Source organism: Aotus nancymaae, unplaced genomic scaffold, assembly GCF_030222135.1.
Source record: "Aotus nancymaae isolate 86718 unplaced genomic scaffold, 86718_ANA_hifiasm-v0.15.2.pri h1tg000009l, whole genome shotgun sequence".
NCBI classification, from domain to species: domain Eukaryota; kingdom Metazoa; phylum Chordata; class Mammalia; order Primates; family Aotidae; genus Aotus; species Aotus nancymaae.
Window position 1 is genome coordinate 6602680 of NW_026988420.1, and position 18681 is coordinate 6621360.

General features: G+C 41.0%; 1 protein-coding gene across 5 annotated transcripts in view; it reads left to right on the plus strand.

Annotated features, from left to right (window-relative positions):
• Nucleotides 1–18681, plus strand: part of PARP4 (poly(ADP-ribose) polymerase family member 4) — a 97350-nt gene that overhangs the window by 71479 nt on the left and 7190 nt on the right. For all 5 annotated transcript variants that reach the window (XM_012441892.2, XM_012441900.2, XM_012441925.2 and 2 more), the window contains 5 exons: nucleotides 2728–2808; nucleotides 3778–3873; nucleotides 4497–4619; nucleotides 12073–13128; nucleotides 15518–15617. In XM_012441892.2, coding sequence (XP_012297315.2) covers nucleotides 2728–2808; nucleotides 3778–3873; nucleotides 4497–4619; nucleotides 12073–13128; nucleotides 15518–15617 — 1456 coding nt within the window. The remainder of the gene's footprint in view (nucleotides 1–2727; nucleotides 2809–3777; nucleotides 3874–4496; nucleotides 4620–12072; nucleotides 13129–15517; nucleotides 15618–18681) is intronic.

Sequence of the window (18681 nt, forward strand, 5' to 3'; positions counted from 1 at the left end):
AATGCTCTATTTCAAGCTTGTCCAACCCATGGCCCAGGGCAGCTTTGAATGCAGCCCAACAGAAATTCGTAAACTTTCTTAAAACGTTGTGAGATTTTTCTGCAATTTTTTTTTAGCTCATCAGCTATCGTGTTAGTGTATTTTTTTGTCATCTGTATAAATGGTATACTTTCCTTTAGTTTCTAACTCAGCACTTCTTCATCTGGGGTCGTTGGGTCTGGGCATGTCTATATGGGCATCAGTGGGTGGCAATAACTGCAATTAAATATGGTATTTATGCATGGAGATGTTTCTAGAGATCTTCTCAAAGATGTTCATAACTCAACAAAAGTTAATGACACTGGTCTATCGCCACTATTTAGAAGTATTAGTTATAATAGTACTGAACTAAGAGTAGATCATATCATATATTGAGGATGTGGGTTTTTTCCATTTTTTTATTAAAAGCAAATGAATTATGAAAGAAAAACCTCCTGTTTTTCCATAATCACACCATTTCTGGTTCTCAGATAAGTGTTTTTCCCAGCCAATTCTCTGCCATCAGTTGCATGTCCTACAGTTTAATTCAATTCTGACACTGGCTGCCTGGGGTTGGCACAGACCTCACAGGGTAAGGGCTCAGTCCCACAAGACTGGCCCCTACTCTAGATATCAGTTGTAAGTAGTGGTTCCCCAGGTTATCCACACTTCTGATCAGCTTCAAGTCAGCGTTCCCACAACCCTTTTTCAGTTTCAGTAATTTGCTCTAACAGCTCACAAAACTCAGGAAAAGTTTACTTAGTATTACTGACTTATTCTAAAGATTATAAAGTATATGAATGAACAGCCAGATGAAGAGGTACATAGGGTGAGATCCAGAATAGTCCCAAGCACAGGAGCTTCTGTCTAACATAGAGTTGGGGTGCACCACCTTCCTGGCACATGAATGCCAACCCAGAAACTCCCTGAACCCCTTTAGGTGGAGTTTTAAATGCAGGTTTTATTACAAAGCCCTGGTCGATTAAATCATTGGCCATTGGTGATTAACTCTGCCCTCTCTGGGGGCTGGGGAGTGGGGCTAAAAGTTCCAGCCCTCTAATCATATGGTTGGTTCCCCAGCAACCAGTCCTCATCCTAGGGAGTTTCTAAAAGTCACCTCATTAACATAAACTCAGGTGTGGTTGAAGGATCTTGTTAGGAATAACAAATATACACATTTCTTAGGTCCATAGAGAAGTTTAAACTTATGTTTGGTCTATAAAATAATCCAACAGGGGAAAAGACATGCACATTTTGTTTTATGTGGAGGAGCCCCATGAGACTCAAAGAAGGGCCAGATGAGTGAAGTTTTATACTGTACAGAAGTGGGTAGGGGCATGGGGCTCCTGTGGGGAGGTGGGAACAGGCTATGGGAGGGTGAGGGGAGGAAACACATGGTGAGCAAAGGCTTTCTTGTGATGCAGAGGAGGTCTGGCAGGCAGCAGCACTCAGAGAGAAGAGAAGCACCTCTGGTAACTGTTTCTCTATCACCCCTTTAAAGTATCAGACTTCAGTCTCTTCTTCCTAGGAGTTCATCTTTCCTAGATCGGGATAAGGCAAATGAGGGGGTCTCAGAGAAAGCCTATTTGCATCTGCTGTTTACTTCACTGGCATAGGATTCCTCTGCAGATGCAGATATTCCCCACAAAAGGACTGCTTTGCAGAGCTATTACTGTGTCTGCTGTCCCTCTGAATAGCCATCTCAAAATATGCCACAAAAGTATCTTTTGGGGTGGCCTATTTTAGCTTTCTGCATATCACAATATCATAAATTATTACCAAGAAGTTTACAATATTTGCACTGGTACTGAATCCATTATAGTTTAGCCTTGAAAGTTCCTAGCCTATGTATGCTATTATGTAGTTTTGTTTTGTTTTTTTTTTCATTCAGAGGAGTATTAGTATAGCCAGATAAATCATTTCCCAGACATTGCTGGTTTTTTTCTCAAAAATGTATAGCTTACTTTTCAGCACTAAATGAGTATCATTGACGTATTAGTTGCCAGTGACTTACATATAGAACTTAAGCTCTGTATTGCTTTAAAAATTAGATCTTTGTGGGTAATGATAAAGGAGAATAAATTAGAAGTATATTTTTTAAAATTAGATCTAGAAGGAAAGAAGGTAAAAATATTTCACCTGGGAAGAGGCCGTTTTCCGTAAGTCACAGAAAGTTGTACTTCCTCTGTGAGAAGCAGCCTTATCAATGACAAAATTACAAAAGTTGAAATTACTGAAAGTTCCATCTCTTAGTTGTTGGAGAGGAAGCACCTGGTGGTGCACACCGTGCAGTCCTCACCCTGTAGAGTGTAGACCATGTTCATGGATGGGCATCCCAGCACCAAGGTGGCTCTTCCTATGGTAGAAAAAAAGTTTTGAATTTTTTAAATAAATTGAATTGGCAAAATGGCCTTTTATAGAGAAAGCAAAACTTTAGGGACATAAAATAGATAAGAAGCTGCCAGAGCTGGGGGAAACTGCATAGGGGTACACAGGAACTTTTTCAGGGTAAAGTGAATGTTTTGTGTCTTTGTTTCAACAGTGGTCACATAATTGTATATATCCATTAAGACTCATCAAACTGTACACCTAAAAGAAGTGTATTTTACTATATGCAGGTTATACCTCGATTTTTAAAATGATGTTCTTTGCAAGTCTTTTATTAGAAGCCATGAGAATCTTTTTTTCTTCTTTGCTACTTAAATACAGATGATCCACAAGCTGGCAGCCCGAGCTCTAATCAGAGATTATGAAGATGGCATTCTTCACGAAAATGAAACCAGTCATGAGGTTTGTTCTTTTCATTGTAAAAACTATTAGACATTATTCTTGCATTCTTACATTGATTTATCTGTGGAAATGGAAAGTGAGGTCAGCTGCATGGAAAAGGAAACTGTGGCATTAGAGCATTCATCACTGTGTCTGTGACACTGTGCCTGGGATGTGGAGTGTGCGGTAAATGTTTGTTGAATGAATTAACAAAAGATTGGATGTCAGTGGTTTCCAGAAAGTTCTGTGTTTTTTTGACTCATCAGAAAGAAGCCTGAGGAGAGCTCAGTGAACACTCACTGAGTGACTATAGCAGACGTCGTCTCAGATCTTGCGTGTGGTAGCGTTAATATTCCCATCTTACTAACGAGAGGCCTGGGTGCGAAAGGCTGAGTGACCTGCCAAAGTCCACCTGACTCCCCCCATGCTATGTGGACCAGGGCTTCAGCAGAGGGGCCACTCAGCCAGGCCACCAGGACTGCCTAGCTGGTCTCTCAGGGATGAGATCTTCAATAGCTGCGAGCATTAGTCCTCAATGCCACCCCCACAAAAAGGTGCCAGCATGACAGCAGGCCCTGGAGACCCCACAGTCAGTCTGGTGACAGGTAGTCACCTGGTGGTCTCCCTATTCTCCTCAGATGCCCATGGCTTGGCAGCCTCTGTGTGCTGTTTTAAGGCCCTTTTATCCTGAACAAGTTACTCTGTCTTTCCAGTTCCTCAGCTTTAAATTGGGAGCCACAGGCTGTGAAAGAATGAGGAAGTCCACTGCATGTGAGAGCTCTCTGTGAACTACTGAGAGCTGAATAATGGAGAGTGAATTTTCTATGACTAAGTCAGTTGATCCCATTTTAAAGGGAACATTGAGTCACCTATTTAGATGGGGCCTGCGATTCAATATTTAGTCTGAAATACGAATCTTAAAATGACTTGCTGACATAGCTAAATAGAAATAATAAAACAGGATATGACTTACATTTTATTCTATCCTAGATGAAGAAACACACCTTGAAATCTCTGATCATTAAACTCAGTAAAGAAAACTCTCTCATAACACAGTTTACAAGCTTTGTGGCAGTTGAGAAAAGGGTATGTATCATTGTTAATTCGAGGTTAAATTATTTTATTTATTTATATTTCCACATTAAAAGAAAGTCACCTTTGCTCTGATGGTAAATGACAACACCCACTCCCTGGGCCTGTGAATCATGAGTTGCAGACAGGCCAGCAGGCCCCATGAGTCCCAACCTCCCATTCATGAGGGGCCTCGGTGTTAGGACTTCCGGTGATCTTTCTAAATGAGTTGAGTATATTATCATTTTTAATGTTACAATTATCGTTAATAATTAGCTAATATGTATTTTTCAGATATACTATAATTTTGTTCAGTTTTGGCATTTCTTGTCTTTTATTCATCCGAGACCCTCAAAATATAGAAAAGGCCTGGGTTCTCTGAGAGCCCCTTACCCCTTCACAAGTTTAAGGGGAAAATTCATGTAACATGCCCAGCGCAGTGGCCAGCACCTGCAAACGCTCCATGAAGAGGAAAGCCACTCTACCTCCTGCTTCCCCTCACACTTGTGGCCCAGGGCACACGCTCCAGTCTCACACACCAGCGTTCCCCAAACCAGCACCCACAGGCTTTAGAATGTGTAACCATCATTTAATTGGATAACATATGTTTGATTTAACCTATTTGTAATTCGATATAGGATGAGAAGGAGTTGCCTTTTCCTGATATTCCAAAAGTTTCTGAACTTATTGCCAAAGAAGACGTAGACTTCCTGCCCTATATGAACTGGCAGGGGGAACCCCAAGAAGCTGTCATGGACCAGGTAAATGCTGATTACCAAATAAGTTGATATTGTCCTTTTGTTTTTTCGTGAAGATGAGGGGAACCCTTTGCTAAAATAGCTCTCTTACTACCTGTATATAAAGAGATTGTTGTATCGCTAATGAGGGAAAATATTCACACATTTATAAAATATTGAATTGCTTCTGTTGCGTTACAGAAACTTCACAATGTGTGAATGGAGCTGTGTAGTACAAAAAGAGAACACCTGTGGCTGTGCTTCTGTTATGGGCAAATAGATTGTCATCCAGGAAGCTAAAGTCATTTAGATACTATGATAGGTTTGTCACGAAATTATCAATAAAAGTCCTATCTAATAATTAAATTCACCACCAGTATTTCCTAAAGTTATAGTGCTTTATACTGTGGCCCTTGTAACCAGAAACTCAATAGAAATGGAAAAACGTGGCTTAAGCCAGGTGCAGTGGCTCACACCTGTAATCGAAGCACTATGGGAGTCTGAGGTGGGCGGATCACCTGAGGTCGGGAGTTCGAAACCAACCTGACCAACATGGAGAAACCCTGTCTCTACTAAAAATACAAAATTTGCCATGTGTGGTGGTGCATGCCTGTAATCCCAGCTCCTCAGGAGACTGAGGCAGGAGAATTGCTTGAACCTGGGAGGTGGAGGTTGCAGTGAGCTGAGATTGGGGGGAAGAGAAGCAGGAGGGAGGGAGGGAGGGAGGGAGGGAGGAAAGGGAAAGTGAAAAGGAAAGGGAAAGGGAAGATGTGGCTTAAATAAAAATTAGAAGACAAATTCAAGAGCAAAGGAGCAAAGTAGTGCTGACAACAATCTTAGGTCTCTAAGTTAAAAAACAAAAATTTCCAAAATTTAAGAATTTTAAATCTGGTTGGGCACTATAGTTCATGCCTATAATCCCAGCACTTTGGGAGGCTGAGATGGGAAAATCACTTCAGCCCACGCGTTTGAGACCAGCCTGGGCAACAAAATGAGACCTCATCTCTACAAAAAGTTTTTTAGACCAGGCACAGTGGCTCATGCCTATAATCCCAGCACTTTGGGAGGCCGAGACAGCAGATGGCTTGAGCCAGAAGTTCAAAACCAGTCTGGGCAACATGGTGAAACCCCATCCCTACAAAAAATACAAAAATTAGCTGGGTGTGGTGGAACGTGCCTGTAAGCCCAGCTACTCAGGAGGCTAAGGTGGGAGGATGCTCGAACCCAGGAGGCAGAGGTTGCAGTGAGCCAAAATGGCACCACTACACTCCAGCCTGGGCGACAGAGCCAGCATTTGATCATAAATAAGGAAATAATATATGAAAGATGTGCCACCTTGTTGCTAAAAGAAGTTAAAATGTAAACTGCCGTGAGATTCCTTTTTATTTTTTAACTCTGTCAGGTTGGCAAAGATCACAAAAGGTAGATGATTGAAGTCAGTAAAATAGAGTGGTTAAGATCACAGGTGCTGTGGCCTAGTGCTCAGGTCTGAACCCCAGCCCACACTTCGCTCTGTGGGACTTGACCTTCCCAGTGCTCCAGTCCTAATGAATGCTCTAGTGGGAGAGCAATAAAATCAGCCTTAGGTGGTTGTGAAACGTTCTAAGACCATTAGAACATGTCTAGCTCATGACAGACATTCAATAAATATTAGCTGTAGTTGTTATTAGCCAAGGTGTCTGAAATGGGCACTGTCTCCCAAACAGATGGGTCAGAAAGCTGACAAGTGGGCTTGGGTTTGGAGGGAGACTTGCTTTTTTTTTTTTTTTTTTAATTTTTTTTTTTTTTATGAGACGGAGTCTCACTCCATTGCCCAAGCTAGAGTGTAGTGGCACAATCTCGGCCCACTGCACCCTCCACCTCCTGGGTTCAAGCAGTTCTCTGGCCTCATCTCCCAAGTTGCTGAGATTACAGGTGCATGCCACCACATCTGGCTAATTTTTGTATTTTTAGTAGAGATGGGGTTTCACCATGTTGGACAGGCTGGTCTCGAACTGCTGACCTCAAGTGATCCACCCATCTCAGCCTCCCAAAGTGCTGGTATTACAGGCGTGAGCCACTGCACCTGGCCTTGCTTTCTTACCCTTTTGTATATTTTGAATTTTGAACCATGGGCATGGATTGCCCATTTAAAACATAATACTTTAAGCAAACACAAAGAAAGAGTTTGGGGAGTCAGAAGGAGTAGGAGGTGCATTCAGCCAGGCTCAGGCAGCCCTGCAGGCTCACCCACAGGCAGGGCAGATGCTGGTAACATCGTGGGCTCCCACACTGGTCCAGACTTTCAGGTCAGCCAGAGAACAGAGCTCAGGGCTGCTTGAAGGAAAGCGAGAGACCCATCTGAGGGGCTGCGACCCGTGGCCTCTCCGTGACTGAACAAGGGGCCCTTGGAGTGCATTGTTTTGGGGGAAAAAAACTCTGATGTACAAATAAGAATCAACTGTTTGTCCTGGAGACAAGAGGGCCTTATTGTTAAAATGGGCCCTGGAAAATAAAAACTTATCTTACATGTGTTTCAAAAATGCACACCCAGCAGAAGCTCTGCAGTTGGAGAGTGGTCATGCTTGCACTTCAGTGTGAATGAGCTTCATGCCACTGGACTCTAAAAATGACTAAAATAGCAAATGTTGTTACATACAGTTTCCCACAATAAAAAATTAAATTAACACCTGCCACATACATAAATACTTTCTTCACAGAAGAGGTCTAGAGGGAAATATGCCAGAGATCAGACACACATTCTGTATGATTTTTATTTTCTTCTTTGTGTCTGTCTACTTGTGTCTACTTGTATTTTCTAATTTTCTCATATTTTGTATTGTTTTTAGATTTTTTTTTTAAGAGACAGGGTCTCACTCTGTTGCCTAGGCTGGAGTGTAGTGGCACCAACATGGTTCACCAGAGCCTCAACCTCCTGGACTCTAGAGATCCTTCTGCCTCAGACTCCCAAGTGGCTGGGATTACAGGAGTGAGCCACCATGCCTGGCCTGTTTATAGAAATTTTTGAAGTTATTTTCAAAATCGGTTCTAAATTAATTTGGGTTTTATACAGTGTGGTGATAAATTGTTTCATACTAAATTTGCAAATATTTTGGGTCTGAATATTTCTAGATCCAAATATTATCAGATGAAAAATATTATTCATTAGCTTGATGACTTGAATGTTTATATTTATGTTAGCTGCAATAGTTTTTTTGAATGAATCATCTAATTTAGCAAAAATGTCAAGCCTCTGTCACTCTCCTTTGGTATGTGTTTTACTTACCAAAATGTGGCACCTGCAGCATTCCGCCTGTAGTCATTCCACTGAATTCAGTAACAGAAGCCAGCTGCAATAGAGCCCGGGACATCTGAGTCTGTTTGGTCCTTCCCGACTCAGTGAAGCTTGGGGCATTTTTTTTGATACATCTTCATTGTGAAATGAGACCCTCCAGGGAGCGCAACACCTTTTCTGCTGGAAAGCACTCAGGAAGGACAGTGCTCAGTGCTGGGTGCTCACGCCCTCCCACAGCTACCCCTGAGCTAAAGCACAGTGTCTTCTGCACCAACCCCAAGTCCACTTCGTTCTCTCCTGCTCATGAAAGCACATTGAGAACAAGCGAGAGGCAGAGATTTTTTTTTTGTTTTTTCTTTTTTGAGACAGAGTCTTGCTCTGTCGCCAGGCGCCAGCTTGGCTCACTGCAGAGGCAGAGATTTTTAAAACATACCTCCTAATCCAAGTTTTTTAAGTAAATCATTTGAAAAATTCAATGCTATATCTCTTAGCAAGAAATTGAGGGCACTGAAGCTGAGGGTCCAGAGTCCACACTATTCCTTAATCAGGGGTCCCCAACCCCCAGTCCACAGTCTGTTAGGAACCAGGCTGCACACCAGGAGGTGAGGGGCGGTGAGCATTACCGCCTGAGCTCCGCCTCCTGGCAGATCAGCAGTGGCAGTAGATTCTCACAGGAACCTCAACTCTATTGTGAACTGCACGTGGAGTAATCTAGTGCTCTTTCTGAAAATCTAATGCCTGATGATCTGAAGTGGAATAGTTTCATCCCAAACCATCTGCCCCACCCCTGTCCATGGAAAAATTGTCTTCTATGAAACTGGTCTTTGCTGCCAAAATAGTTGAGGGCCACTGCCTTAGGTGTTCAAGGTGTGGGTGTACAGGTAAGCAAAATAAGAGATTGTGAACTTGAAGGGAAACAGGAAGCAAGTGAGTGATTTTGGCAAACAGAAGAATCCTGCTGAGGCCAGGCATGGTGGCTCACACCTGTAATCCCCACACCTTGGGAGGCCAAGGTGGGTGGATCACCCAAGGTTAGGAGTTCAAGGCCAGCCTGGCCAACATGGCAAAACCCGGTCTCTACTAAAAAATACAACATACTATCCAAGAAGAAATTTTTTAAAATAAACAAAAATAAATCATATTTCTCAGTATGATTATTATTTTTTTTTTCTAATTTTATTTTGAGATGGAGTCTCACTCTGTCACCCAGGCTGTGGTGCAGTGACTGTTCATGGGCTCTATCACAGAGCACTGCAGTTTTGAACTCCTCTCACCTCAGCCTCCTGAGAGCTGGGGTGCTCTACAATACCTGACTTATTCAAATTTTGTATCTTTGCAAATCTTACAGGTGAAAAATGTATTGGTGACATTTAAGTTTTTGTTTCTTTATGAATGAAGAGGAGTATGTTTTATATTCTTACAGCCCTATGTATCTCTTCTTGTGTATCATCCATTCATGTCTTTTATCTTTTTTATTGAGATTTTAGTAATTTTCTTGTTTATCTTGGAAAAACTTTTTATGTTAGGAAAATTAGCCCTTTGTGATATGAGTTGTGAAAATTTGTTTCCCAGCATTCCACGTGTTATTTTGAAGTTGCTTATTGTGTTTTTCTCATGCAGAGTTTTTAATGCAGACAAATTTTTAGTCCTTAGGTTTCTTCTTTTTGTTTAGTGTTGTTTTGCTTTTCGTCATGCTTAGAAATACCTTTCTTAGTCAGAGATTACGCTTTTAAAATTTTTCCCTTTATTTCTTAAAATAGTTTTATGTTTTTATGTTTACATTTAATTTTTCACCTGATTGAAATTTAGCATAGGATAAGAGATATGAAACGAACTTTATTCTTTTCCAGATGGCTACTACTTTTTCTCCTATTAACTTGAAATGCCACCTTTTTAATCTAGTAATTCTCAGGTTTTAGGAGCTATTGCTGGACTTATCTACTCTGTTTGATTGATTCATCTACTAGAATTATTGTAATTTTATAAGAGCCTTTAATATCTGATAGGTCTAGTTCATTGCTATTGGCCTTTTTCAGTTTGCTTTTCTAATTTTTTTTTTTTTTTTTTTTTTTGAGACGGAGTTTCGCTCTTGTTACCCAGGCTGGAGTGCAATGGCGCGATCTCAGCTTACCACAACCTCCGCCTCCTGGGTTCAGGCAATTCTCCTGCCTCAGCCTCCTGAGTAGCTGGGATTACAGGCACGCGCCACCATGCTCAGCTAATTTTTTGTGTGTTTTTAGTAGAGACGGGGGTTTCACCACGTTGACCAGGATGGTCTCGATCTCTTGACCTCATGATCCACCCGCCTCGACCTCCCAAAGTGCTGGGATTACAGGCGTGAGCCACAACACCTGGCCGCTTCTCTAATTTTTAAAAATTTAACGAGATAGAGGGACAGTGGGGGTAGGGTTGGGGAGGGACAACATGGGGAGTAAGGCCAGATATAGGTGATGGGGATGGAGGCAGCAAACCACATTGCCATGTATGTACCTATGCAACAATCCTGCATGTTCTTCACATGTACTCCAGAACCTAAAGAGCAATAATAAATATTTATATATATATATATATATATATATATATATTAAACCAGATAAGCATTGTTTTTAAATATTATTTTTAAGTGTGTCTTTTCATATCTTCTATAATATTAATTATTCAGGTGTTTTCGTGAAATTTGACTGAGCTGGGAAAGGACTACTCCTTTTTAAAATAGTTATTATTCACAGGTAAAATGACAGGCTAATTATCTCAAAGATGTCAAGGACTTGTCATCCATGCAAAACTGGATTTGATTTACATTGCAACTTCTTAAGGAACACTCTTTACATTTAAATTGGGACAATAATAGTAATATAACATCCCTCAAAATTTGTTTTACATAGATAGTGTTCATATTCTGGTATAATTATATGTTCATTTAATTACTTTAAAGCTTTTGGATGGAAAGAGTGTCTCATGACTATAATCCTAGCACTTTGAGAGGCCGAGCTGAGAGGATCACTTGAGCCCAGGAGTTCAAAATCAGTCTGCCAACATAGCGAGACCACATCTCTAAAAAAGAATAATTTAAAAATTAGCTGGAGCCAGGCGCGATGGCTCATGTCTGTAATCCTAGCTCTTTGGGAGGCTGAGGCAGGCGGATCACCTCAGGTCAGGAGTTGGAGACCAGCCTGACCAATATGATGAAACCCCGTCTTTAAAAAAAATAAAAAATAAAAATAAGTAAAAATAAAAATTAGCTGGGTATGGTGGCACATGCCCATAGTCCCAGCTACTGAGGAGGCTGAGGTGAGAGGATCTCTTGAGCCCAGGAGTTTGAGGCTATAGTGAGTTGTGATTGTGCCATTGCACTCCAGCCTCAGGCAACAGAGCAAGACCCTATCTCAAAAAAATAAAAATAAAGCTTTTGAGAATGTTTTTCCATTTTTTCATTTTCTTAATATTGCCGTAAAACAGCATAAAAGACTGGAATAATTTACTTCAAATGACTCTCTTATTTCAGGCCTAACTCACACAGGATGATACTGCTCATTGTGAACTTTGAGCAAGTCGCTTCTGTGCTCCTCAGTTTCCTCATGTGTAAAACGAGGGGTGTTCAAAATTCCACAATTCTAAGAACTAAGAGAGAAGGTCTTTCAATATCTTGATAGCTGATACTCTCTCCAGGTCTCAGCTTTCGCATCTAGAAAAGAGAGCCTTGTACTGAAATGATTTTGAATGTCTCAATGGTGTTATTTTCTTTCTTTCTTTTTTTTTTTTGGAGACAGAGTATTGCTCTCTTGCCCAGGCCGGAGAGCAATAGTGCAAATCTGCACTCGTCACTGCCTCAGCCTCCCAGGCTCAAGCACTCCTGCCTCAGCCTCCCAAGTGGCTGGGACTGCAGGCGTAAGCCACTATACCTGGCTAATTTTTTCTTTTTTGTAGAGATGGAATCTTGCTATGTCGCCCAAGCTGGTCTCAAACTCCTAGCCTCAAGCGATCCTTCCTTCTCAGCCTCCCAAAGTGCTGGGATTACAGGTGTGAGCCGCCACACCCAGCACTGGTGTTATTTTCAACATCTCAATTCATATTGATGAGCCCTGATTCTGGATGAGCAATTGCCTGATGGGTGGGAGGTCAAGTGCCAGGAAGAATGTTTGCTTGATTGTTCTTTTTATTTTGTGATTTCCCCTTATGTTAATAATTCTTTCTTCCGGGCAGCCTCTTTTTGCGTCCTCTGAGTGGCAAGAATTATTTTCATTCAAACGAAAAAAACGTCTATCTAAAAGAAAAATGAAATTATCTAAGTCACAAGTTTCTGAAGATTTTGAAGAGGATGGCTTAGCTGTACTACAGGGTTTCACGTCAAATGTGGAACATGGACATGAGGAAAAGCTATCAGATTTAAGTTGGACACAGTCATTTAAACCAGCAGCACCTGAGCGACTATTGAAGAAAGTCAGTTCACTGGAAACATCTACTTCCAGCCTTTTTGATTTTTCTGCTCCAGCCTCTGGGTCCTCTTTTTTCCAGGCTGCCCGCTCTCACAGTCCTGCTTCCATGCCTCTCGCCTCATTTCCTCAGTTACCTAGTTTGGGTTTTGCTGCTCCTCTCAGACAGTTTGATGCATCTGAGTTCAGAAAAGACCCTGTGCCTCGCAGTGGTGCTGACTGGATCCCGCAGTCCCTGTCTTGTCCCATAGGGCCTCCTCAGAACACACCCTTTCCACCCCTCTGTGGCTCTGGTTATAGAGGGAGCTCATTGTTCTCCACACAGTCTGCTCCACCGAAACCTCCTGGGGGCCTTATGACCAGGCCTCTTGCCGGCACCTTCCCTGAGCTGGGTTCTCTCCAGCGTCATTCCTCTCTTCCTACAGACCCTGATCCCATCAAAGGTTTTGAGTCTTATCAGCCCTCTGTTTCCTCTCCTTTTCATTTTCAACCTTCCCCAGCCTCTTTAAGTACCAACGACGGGCTGTCAGTAGTTTTACCTCAGGCTCTTTGCCGTCTGTCCTCAGCAGCTCTCTCTGTTCAAGATAAATCAGTGGGCAGTCTCGAAGGAAGTCAGTGGCTTGACTTTGGTTTTCAAAGTTCTGAAACAGAAAGTATTGAGCTATCAGAAGTACCTGGAAATTGTGGCTATTTACAAATGCGTAGTGACACAGTAGTTGACAGTACCCCGTGCTTGCTGGAAGTAATAGAGGAGGGTGAAATAGTGTGCACACAACCCTGGCTGGATGCTGTGCCTTGGACAGAACTCTTCAGTCTACAGACAGAGGTATGTGTCTTATTTCTCCTTAGATCTGTGGTTTGCTGGCTTCATAGTTTAGAACAGTGCTACTCAAAGCAGCTGGTCAAGGAACTGTCTCTTGTCAGTCTGTACTGAAGTAAGGGGCTTGTGCACTGGGGTGTAAATCATACTGCTTCCTTCATTGATGAATTCTTGCTACAAAACAAAACAGACAGCTAAACAAAACAGTGTGCTTGATGCTGGCTGGTGTTTCCTCACCAACATTAGACCAGAGCCTCATGCTGGTGAATGTTACTATTCCTCACATGAAAATGAACATCCCTGAACAGATGATGGGGTGAGATCTTAATTTCCTAGATTTTAGAACTAATGGATTGTAATCCATATGAATTTCCCCTTGTGAAGTAGAGCACAAGCACTTGTACATATACTCTAAATCTTTTCACATAGGATCGTGGGAATATGGATATTACTCAACATGTATATTGTGTTAGAGCTTATCATTCCATTTGTTAAGCTAATAAGCACCCTGTAAATTTGGCCCCTGCACTGGGACTAAGACCCAATCTTCCATCTGCAATTACTTGTTTTGATGTAAAGTGGTTTAGTGAAATGGAAACGCCTTGATATAACATAAAACTAAGTGTAAGTAGTCCCATTCCACTTCCTGATTTGGGGCAAGTCAGATAACCTGTGTGGGCCTCAGTTTCCTCATCCATACAGTGGGGATAATGATAGTATCTACTTCAGAGAATGGGTTTGAGGTTTAAACAGGATAATCACAGCTGCCCAGCTTCCCTACTTGAGACAGTGCACGTGAAAGCCTGCCAGGAGCATACTGCAGATGGGCAAGAGTGTGGATCCCATGGCCACTCCTGGCTCTGTTGCTTGTTAGCTGTGTGACTTTAGACAAATTGCTTAACCTTTCTGTGCTTCCGTGTTCTCATCTGCAATGTGGGGGTGATAATAGTGCTCCACAGGAAGTGGCTAAACATATAAAAGAATAGCACCTGGTACCAATTCTCTGTAGGTTGGTACATATTATCACTGCTGTCATTTGTCAAATTATTGCCATAGATCCTCCAGCCTGTGTGCCTGCCTAGGGCTGCACCCTACTTTCTGCTCCGTATGTTAGTTTCCCTGAGGCCTAGATTCTGTCTCCTTTGAGGTTAATATCCCCAAGCTCAGGCTCAGCACACTCTCCTATGCATAGGATGGGGTAGGCAGATGATGTGGTGGGTGGGGGCAGGGGTTAAAGGAAGGTACTTTTAAAGTACATGTTTAATATAACAATTTTATACTTAGAAAAAAGCTGTCATTGTCCTATTTCAGACTACATCAGGATACGTTGTTCTGGTAAACAAAAGGAATCATGCTGGAGATCTACTATATAATACAGGGCCTATGATTGACAATCCAATATCGTATACTTAAACATTTGCTAAGAGGTCTATCTTATGTTAAATACTCTTTCCACACAATGGAATAGAACAAAACAAAAGGGGAAGAAGAAAAGTTCTGGAAGTGGTGACTAAGTTTATGGCCTTGATAAGTGATGGTTTCAGGGGTGTACACTTATCTGCACATCAAGTTGTATACATTAAATACGGTGACATTTTGTGTAGCAATCTTATTTCAACAAAGTGGGGTTTTTTTTAAGGAGGGAATCATGCTATTTAACAGTTTGGAAATACTGATTCAATGCTCATTGCTAGTTGTTAATGCACTAGGATGACTATCGTTAACAATACATAGTATACATCCAAATAGCTAGAAGAAAATATTTGAAATGTTGCCAACACAAAGAAATGATAAATGTTCGAGGTGATGGAGATCCTAAATACCCTGACCTGATTATTTCACATTCTATGCATATATCAAAATATCATGTGTACCCCAAAATACATGCAAGTATTAGTATCCATAAAACATGAAATAAAGCATTGCTAGAAGAAAAAAAGTACCATTTTTAAAAAGCTCTACACGAGCCTCTTTCCACATTTTTTATAAATGCCATCACATACGTAGTGTTCATAACATTTATGAAGTTTCAGACAATACTATGTCACTAGTGTATGGAGAACTTGATTTTACAGTAATAAAAACTTTAGAAATGCCTTAATTAACTGAAGTTAAATAAATGAACACTTATTTATCACATAACTTCTTTTATTATTTACTTTGTTAAAATTCTATTTTAGATGCAGGGGTACACAGGTTTTAGATGCAGGTGTACACAGGGGTGCAGGTTTATTATATGGCCATACTGTGTGGTGCTGAGGTTTGCACTTCTAATTATCTTGTTGCCTGAGTAGTGAATGTAGGTTTCCAACCCTTGTCCCTCTTGCTGCCCCACAGCATAACTTCTTATGTGATAAAATGTCAATAACTTAAATTTGTTTTCTTAATTTTGTAGGATGGCTTCTGGAAACTTACACCAGAACTTGGATTTATATTAAATCTTAATACAAATGCTTTGCACAGCTTTCTTCAACAAAAAGGCATTCAATCTCTAGGTAAGTCACTATCATTTGATTTATTAAGTCATTATTTTCATTCATTCATAAGCATGCTCCTATTATAACTGTTTTATAAACTAGTGTATTAATGTAATAATTATGAAAGTTATATTTGAATGGAATTATACTTAACCATCAAAGGAAATGGGAGATGGGTTTCTAGTCATATTTTTACCACTAATTAGGGTATTGTCTATTCAAATTGATTAGCATAAATAGCACCAACTGCTATAAAAAAAAAAATACCAGTAGCTTAACATCATCAAAGATTACTTTCTTGTCCATATCACAGTCAAATATTGGTCAGGAAAAAAGTTCCACTTATGCAGTCTTTTAGAGACCTTGACTCCTTCCATATTGTGGCTCCACCATCTTCAATATGTGTCTTTAAAATTATCCTGATGAGAGAGAAGAATGAAGATTACCCTGGCATCATCCCCCTGCTAGACAAGAGGAAGAACACTAGTCATATAGCCCCATCCAAGTACGAAGGCATGTACTGTTAAGCTGTGTGTCCAGGAGGAGAAAGCAGCTCTGATGAGCACCTAGCCAGCCTCTGCCAGAGGCAGTTGTTCAACCTCTGGATCTGTTTCCTATCATGACAACAAAGGGAATAGGCGAGGAAGTCCTGAGCATCCTTTACCCAGCAAGTGGTTTGAAGGTCAAATGTAGCCTCAGGACAGGAGTTGTTTTTTTGTTTGTTTGTTTGTTTGTTTGTTTTTAGACAAGATCTGGCTCCATTGCCCAGGCTGGAGTGCAGTGGTACCATCTTGGCTCACTGCAATCTTCACCTCCCAGGCTCAAGGGATCCTCCCACCTAAGCCTCCTGAGTACCTGGGACTACAGGCATCCACCACCATACCTTGCTGATTTTTGTATTTTTTGGTAGAGGTGGGCTTTTGCCATGTTGTCCAGTCTGATCTTGAACTTGTGAACTTAAAGCAATCTGCCTACCTCGGCCTCCCAAAGTGTTGGGATTATAGGCATGAGCCACCGTGCCCAGCCTGGAGATTTAAAAAAAAATGCACATTATTAAACAACTAGCCAATATTCATGAACAGATAGAACAGTAGTGTCTCACTGCCCCACCTTCATCTCTAAATGTCAGCGTTTTCATGTTCCAGGCTAGGTGAGTGGGCAAATGCATAGCCTGTTTGACCTGCACTAAGCCAGAAAAGGGTGATAACAATTTACATGAGGAGTGAGTGCTTGTTCCTGGAATAATAGAAGAGCCTGTATCTGACTAACTCTCCTGCCAATAACATTTATTAACTTTGAATCAAATATTTAAAACCATTCTTTGAAGGCCAGGAGAATAATCAAAAACAGGCAGAAACTAGAGTGAACATAATCTTTGAAAGAAAGAAAGCAAACTAAGTGAGCTCCATGTGTATCCATCCAGCTTGTCATCTAAAGGCATTTCTCAGCTCATGAGACACAATGGGAGGTCAGAACTAAAACAGAAAGTCTTAACAGAATGAGGACACAGGGTTGGAGTTTGAGATTGCCAACGTGGCTGGAAATAAAGGATTAAAATCCTATAAAGGAGGGAACCATAAAGCAGGAAGCTCTCCAGTCTGCATCCAAATACCCTTCAGATCCTTGGCTCTCTCTAACCTACATGCAAATATACAGGGTGTAACCTCAAGGAATCCAGAAAAAAAGCAACAGCTGGGAAGCTACAGAGCTAAGCAGAGATTTCAGCTGCTGCCTAGTAGTGGCCAGACAGAGTTTAGAGTTCAAATTGCACCAAATTAGAGAGACTTTGTAAATATCCTTCCGCAGAAACCATAAAAGGGTCATAAGGATCATATCTCATGATCAAGGACTATACCCCAGGACAAAGGGGTAAGCTGAAATAGACCCATCCTAATAAAGCCTAAAACAAAGCCTACACAGGATCCACCAGAACAAAACTGAACACTGTTCAGAGTAAGATAGCATATAAGATAGCATAACTGATAGTCTCTATAAGGTATCATTTTAACGTTCAGTATAGAATGAAAATTTAATAACATATGAAGAAGCAGGACAATATGACTTGTGATCAAGGGGAAAGTGGGCTATAAATGCTGACCCACAGATGACCCAGATGTTAGAATTAGCAGACACAGACTTTAAAACTGCTATTAAAAATATAGTGAGGGATTGACGTACCAGAAAAGGATGGAATGGGTGAACAAATGACAGGGTCATAGCAGATAGCTGGAAACTATAAAGAAGAACCAAATGAAAATCCTAGAATTGGAAAATACAATATGTGCAATGAAAAGGTCATTGAATGAGCTTAACAACAGAATGGACACAACAGGAAAAAAAATCATTTAATTCAATTTACAATGTACTCCATAAACTTATCTAAACTGAAATATAGAAAGAAAAAAATAGAATGAAAAAAGAACAGAGGAGCCAAGACTGTGGAATGATATTAAAAGGCTTAACATTTGTGTTACTGGAGTTTCAGAAGGTGAAACGGTAGACAGAAAAATATTTGAACACTTTTGTAAAATTGATTGAAGACAGCATCTTCTAGATCCAAGAAACTCAGTAGAACTCCAAGTACAGAGATATAAAAACAAGTCAGAGAAAAAAATCTGATAAGTAGATAAGATTTTGGTCTATCTAAATGTGGTCATTTTTGTACTTATCTGAAAGACGTCAGATAAGTACAAAAATGACCACATTTAGATAGACCAGAGTCAAACTGTTGAAAACCAAAGATAGGCCGGCACGGTGGGTCATACCTGTGATGCCTGCACTTTGGGAGGCCAAAGGGGACAGATCACTTGAGCCAAGGATTTTGAGACCAGCCTGGCTCACATGATGAAACCCCGTCTCTACAAAAAATACAAAAATTAGCCAGGCATGGTATTGTGCACCTGTGGTCCCAGCTACTTGGGAGGCTGAGTTGGGCAGATTACCTGAGCCCTGGGATCTTGAGGCTGCAGTGAGCCATGATTGTGCCACTGCACTCCAGCCTAGGTGACAGAGTGAAATAAAAATTCAAGATAAATATATTGTCATGTGAAGCTAGAGCTCAGGGAAGAGGTCAGAATTGGAA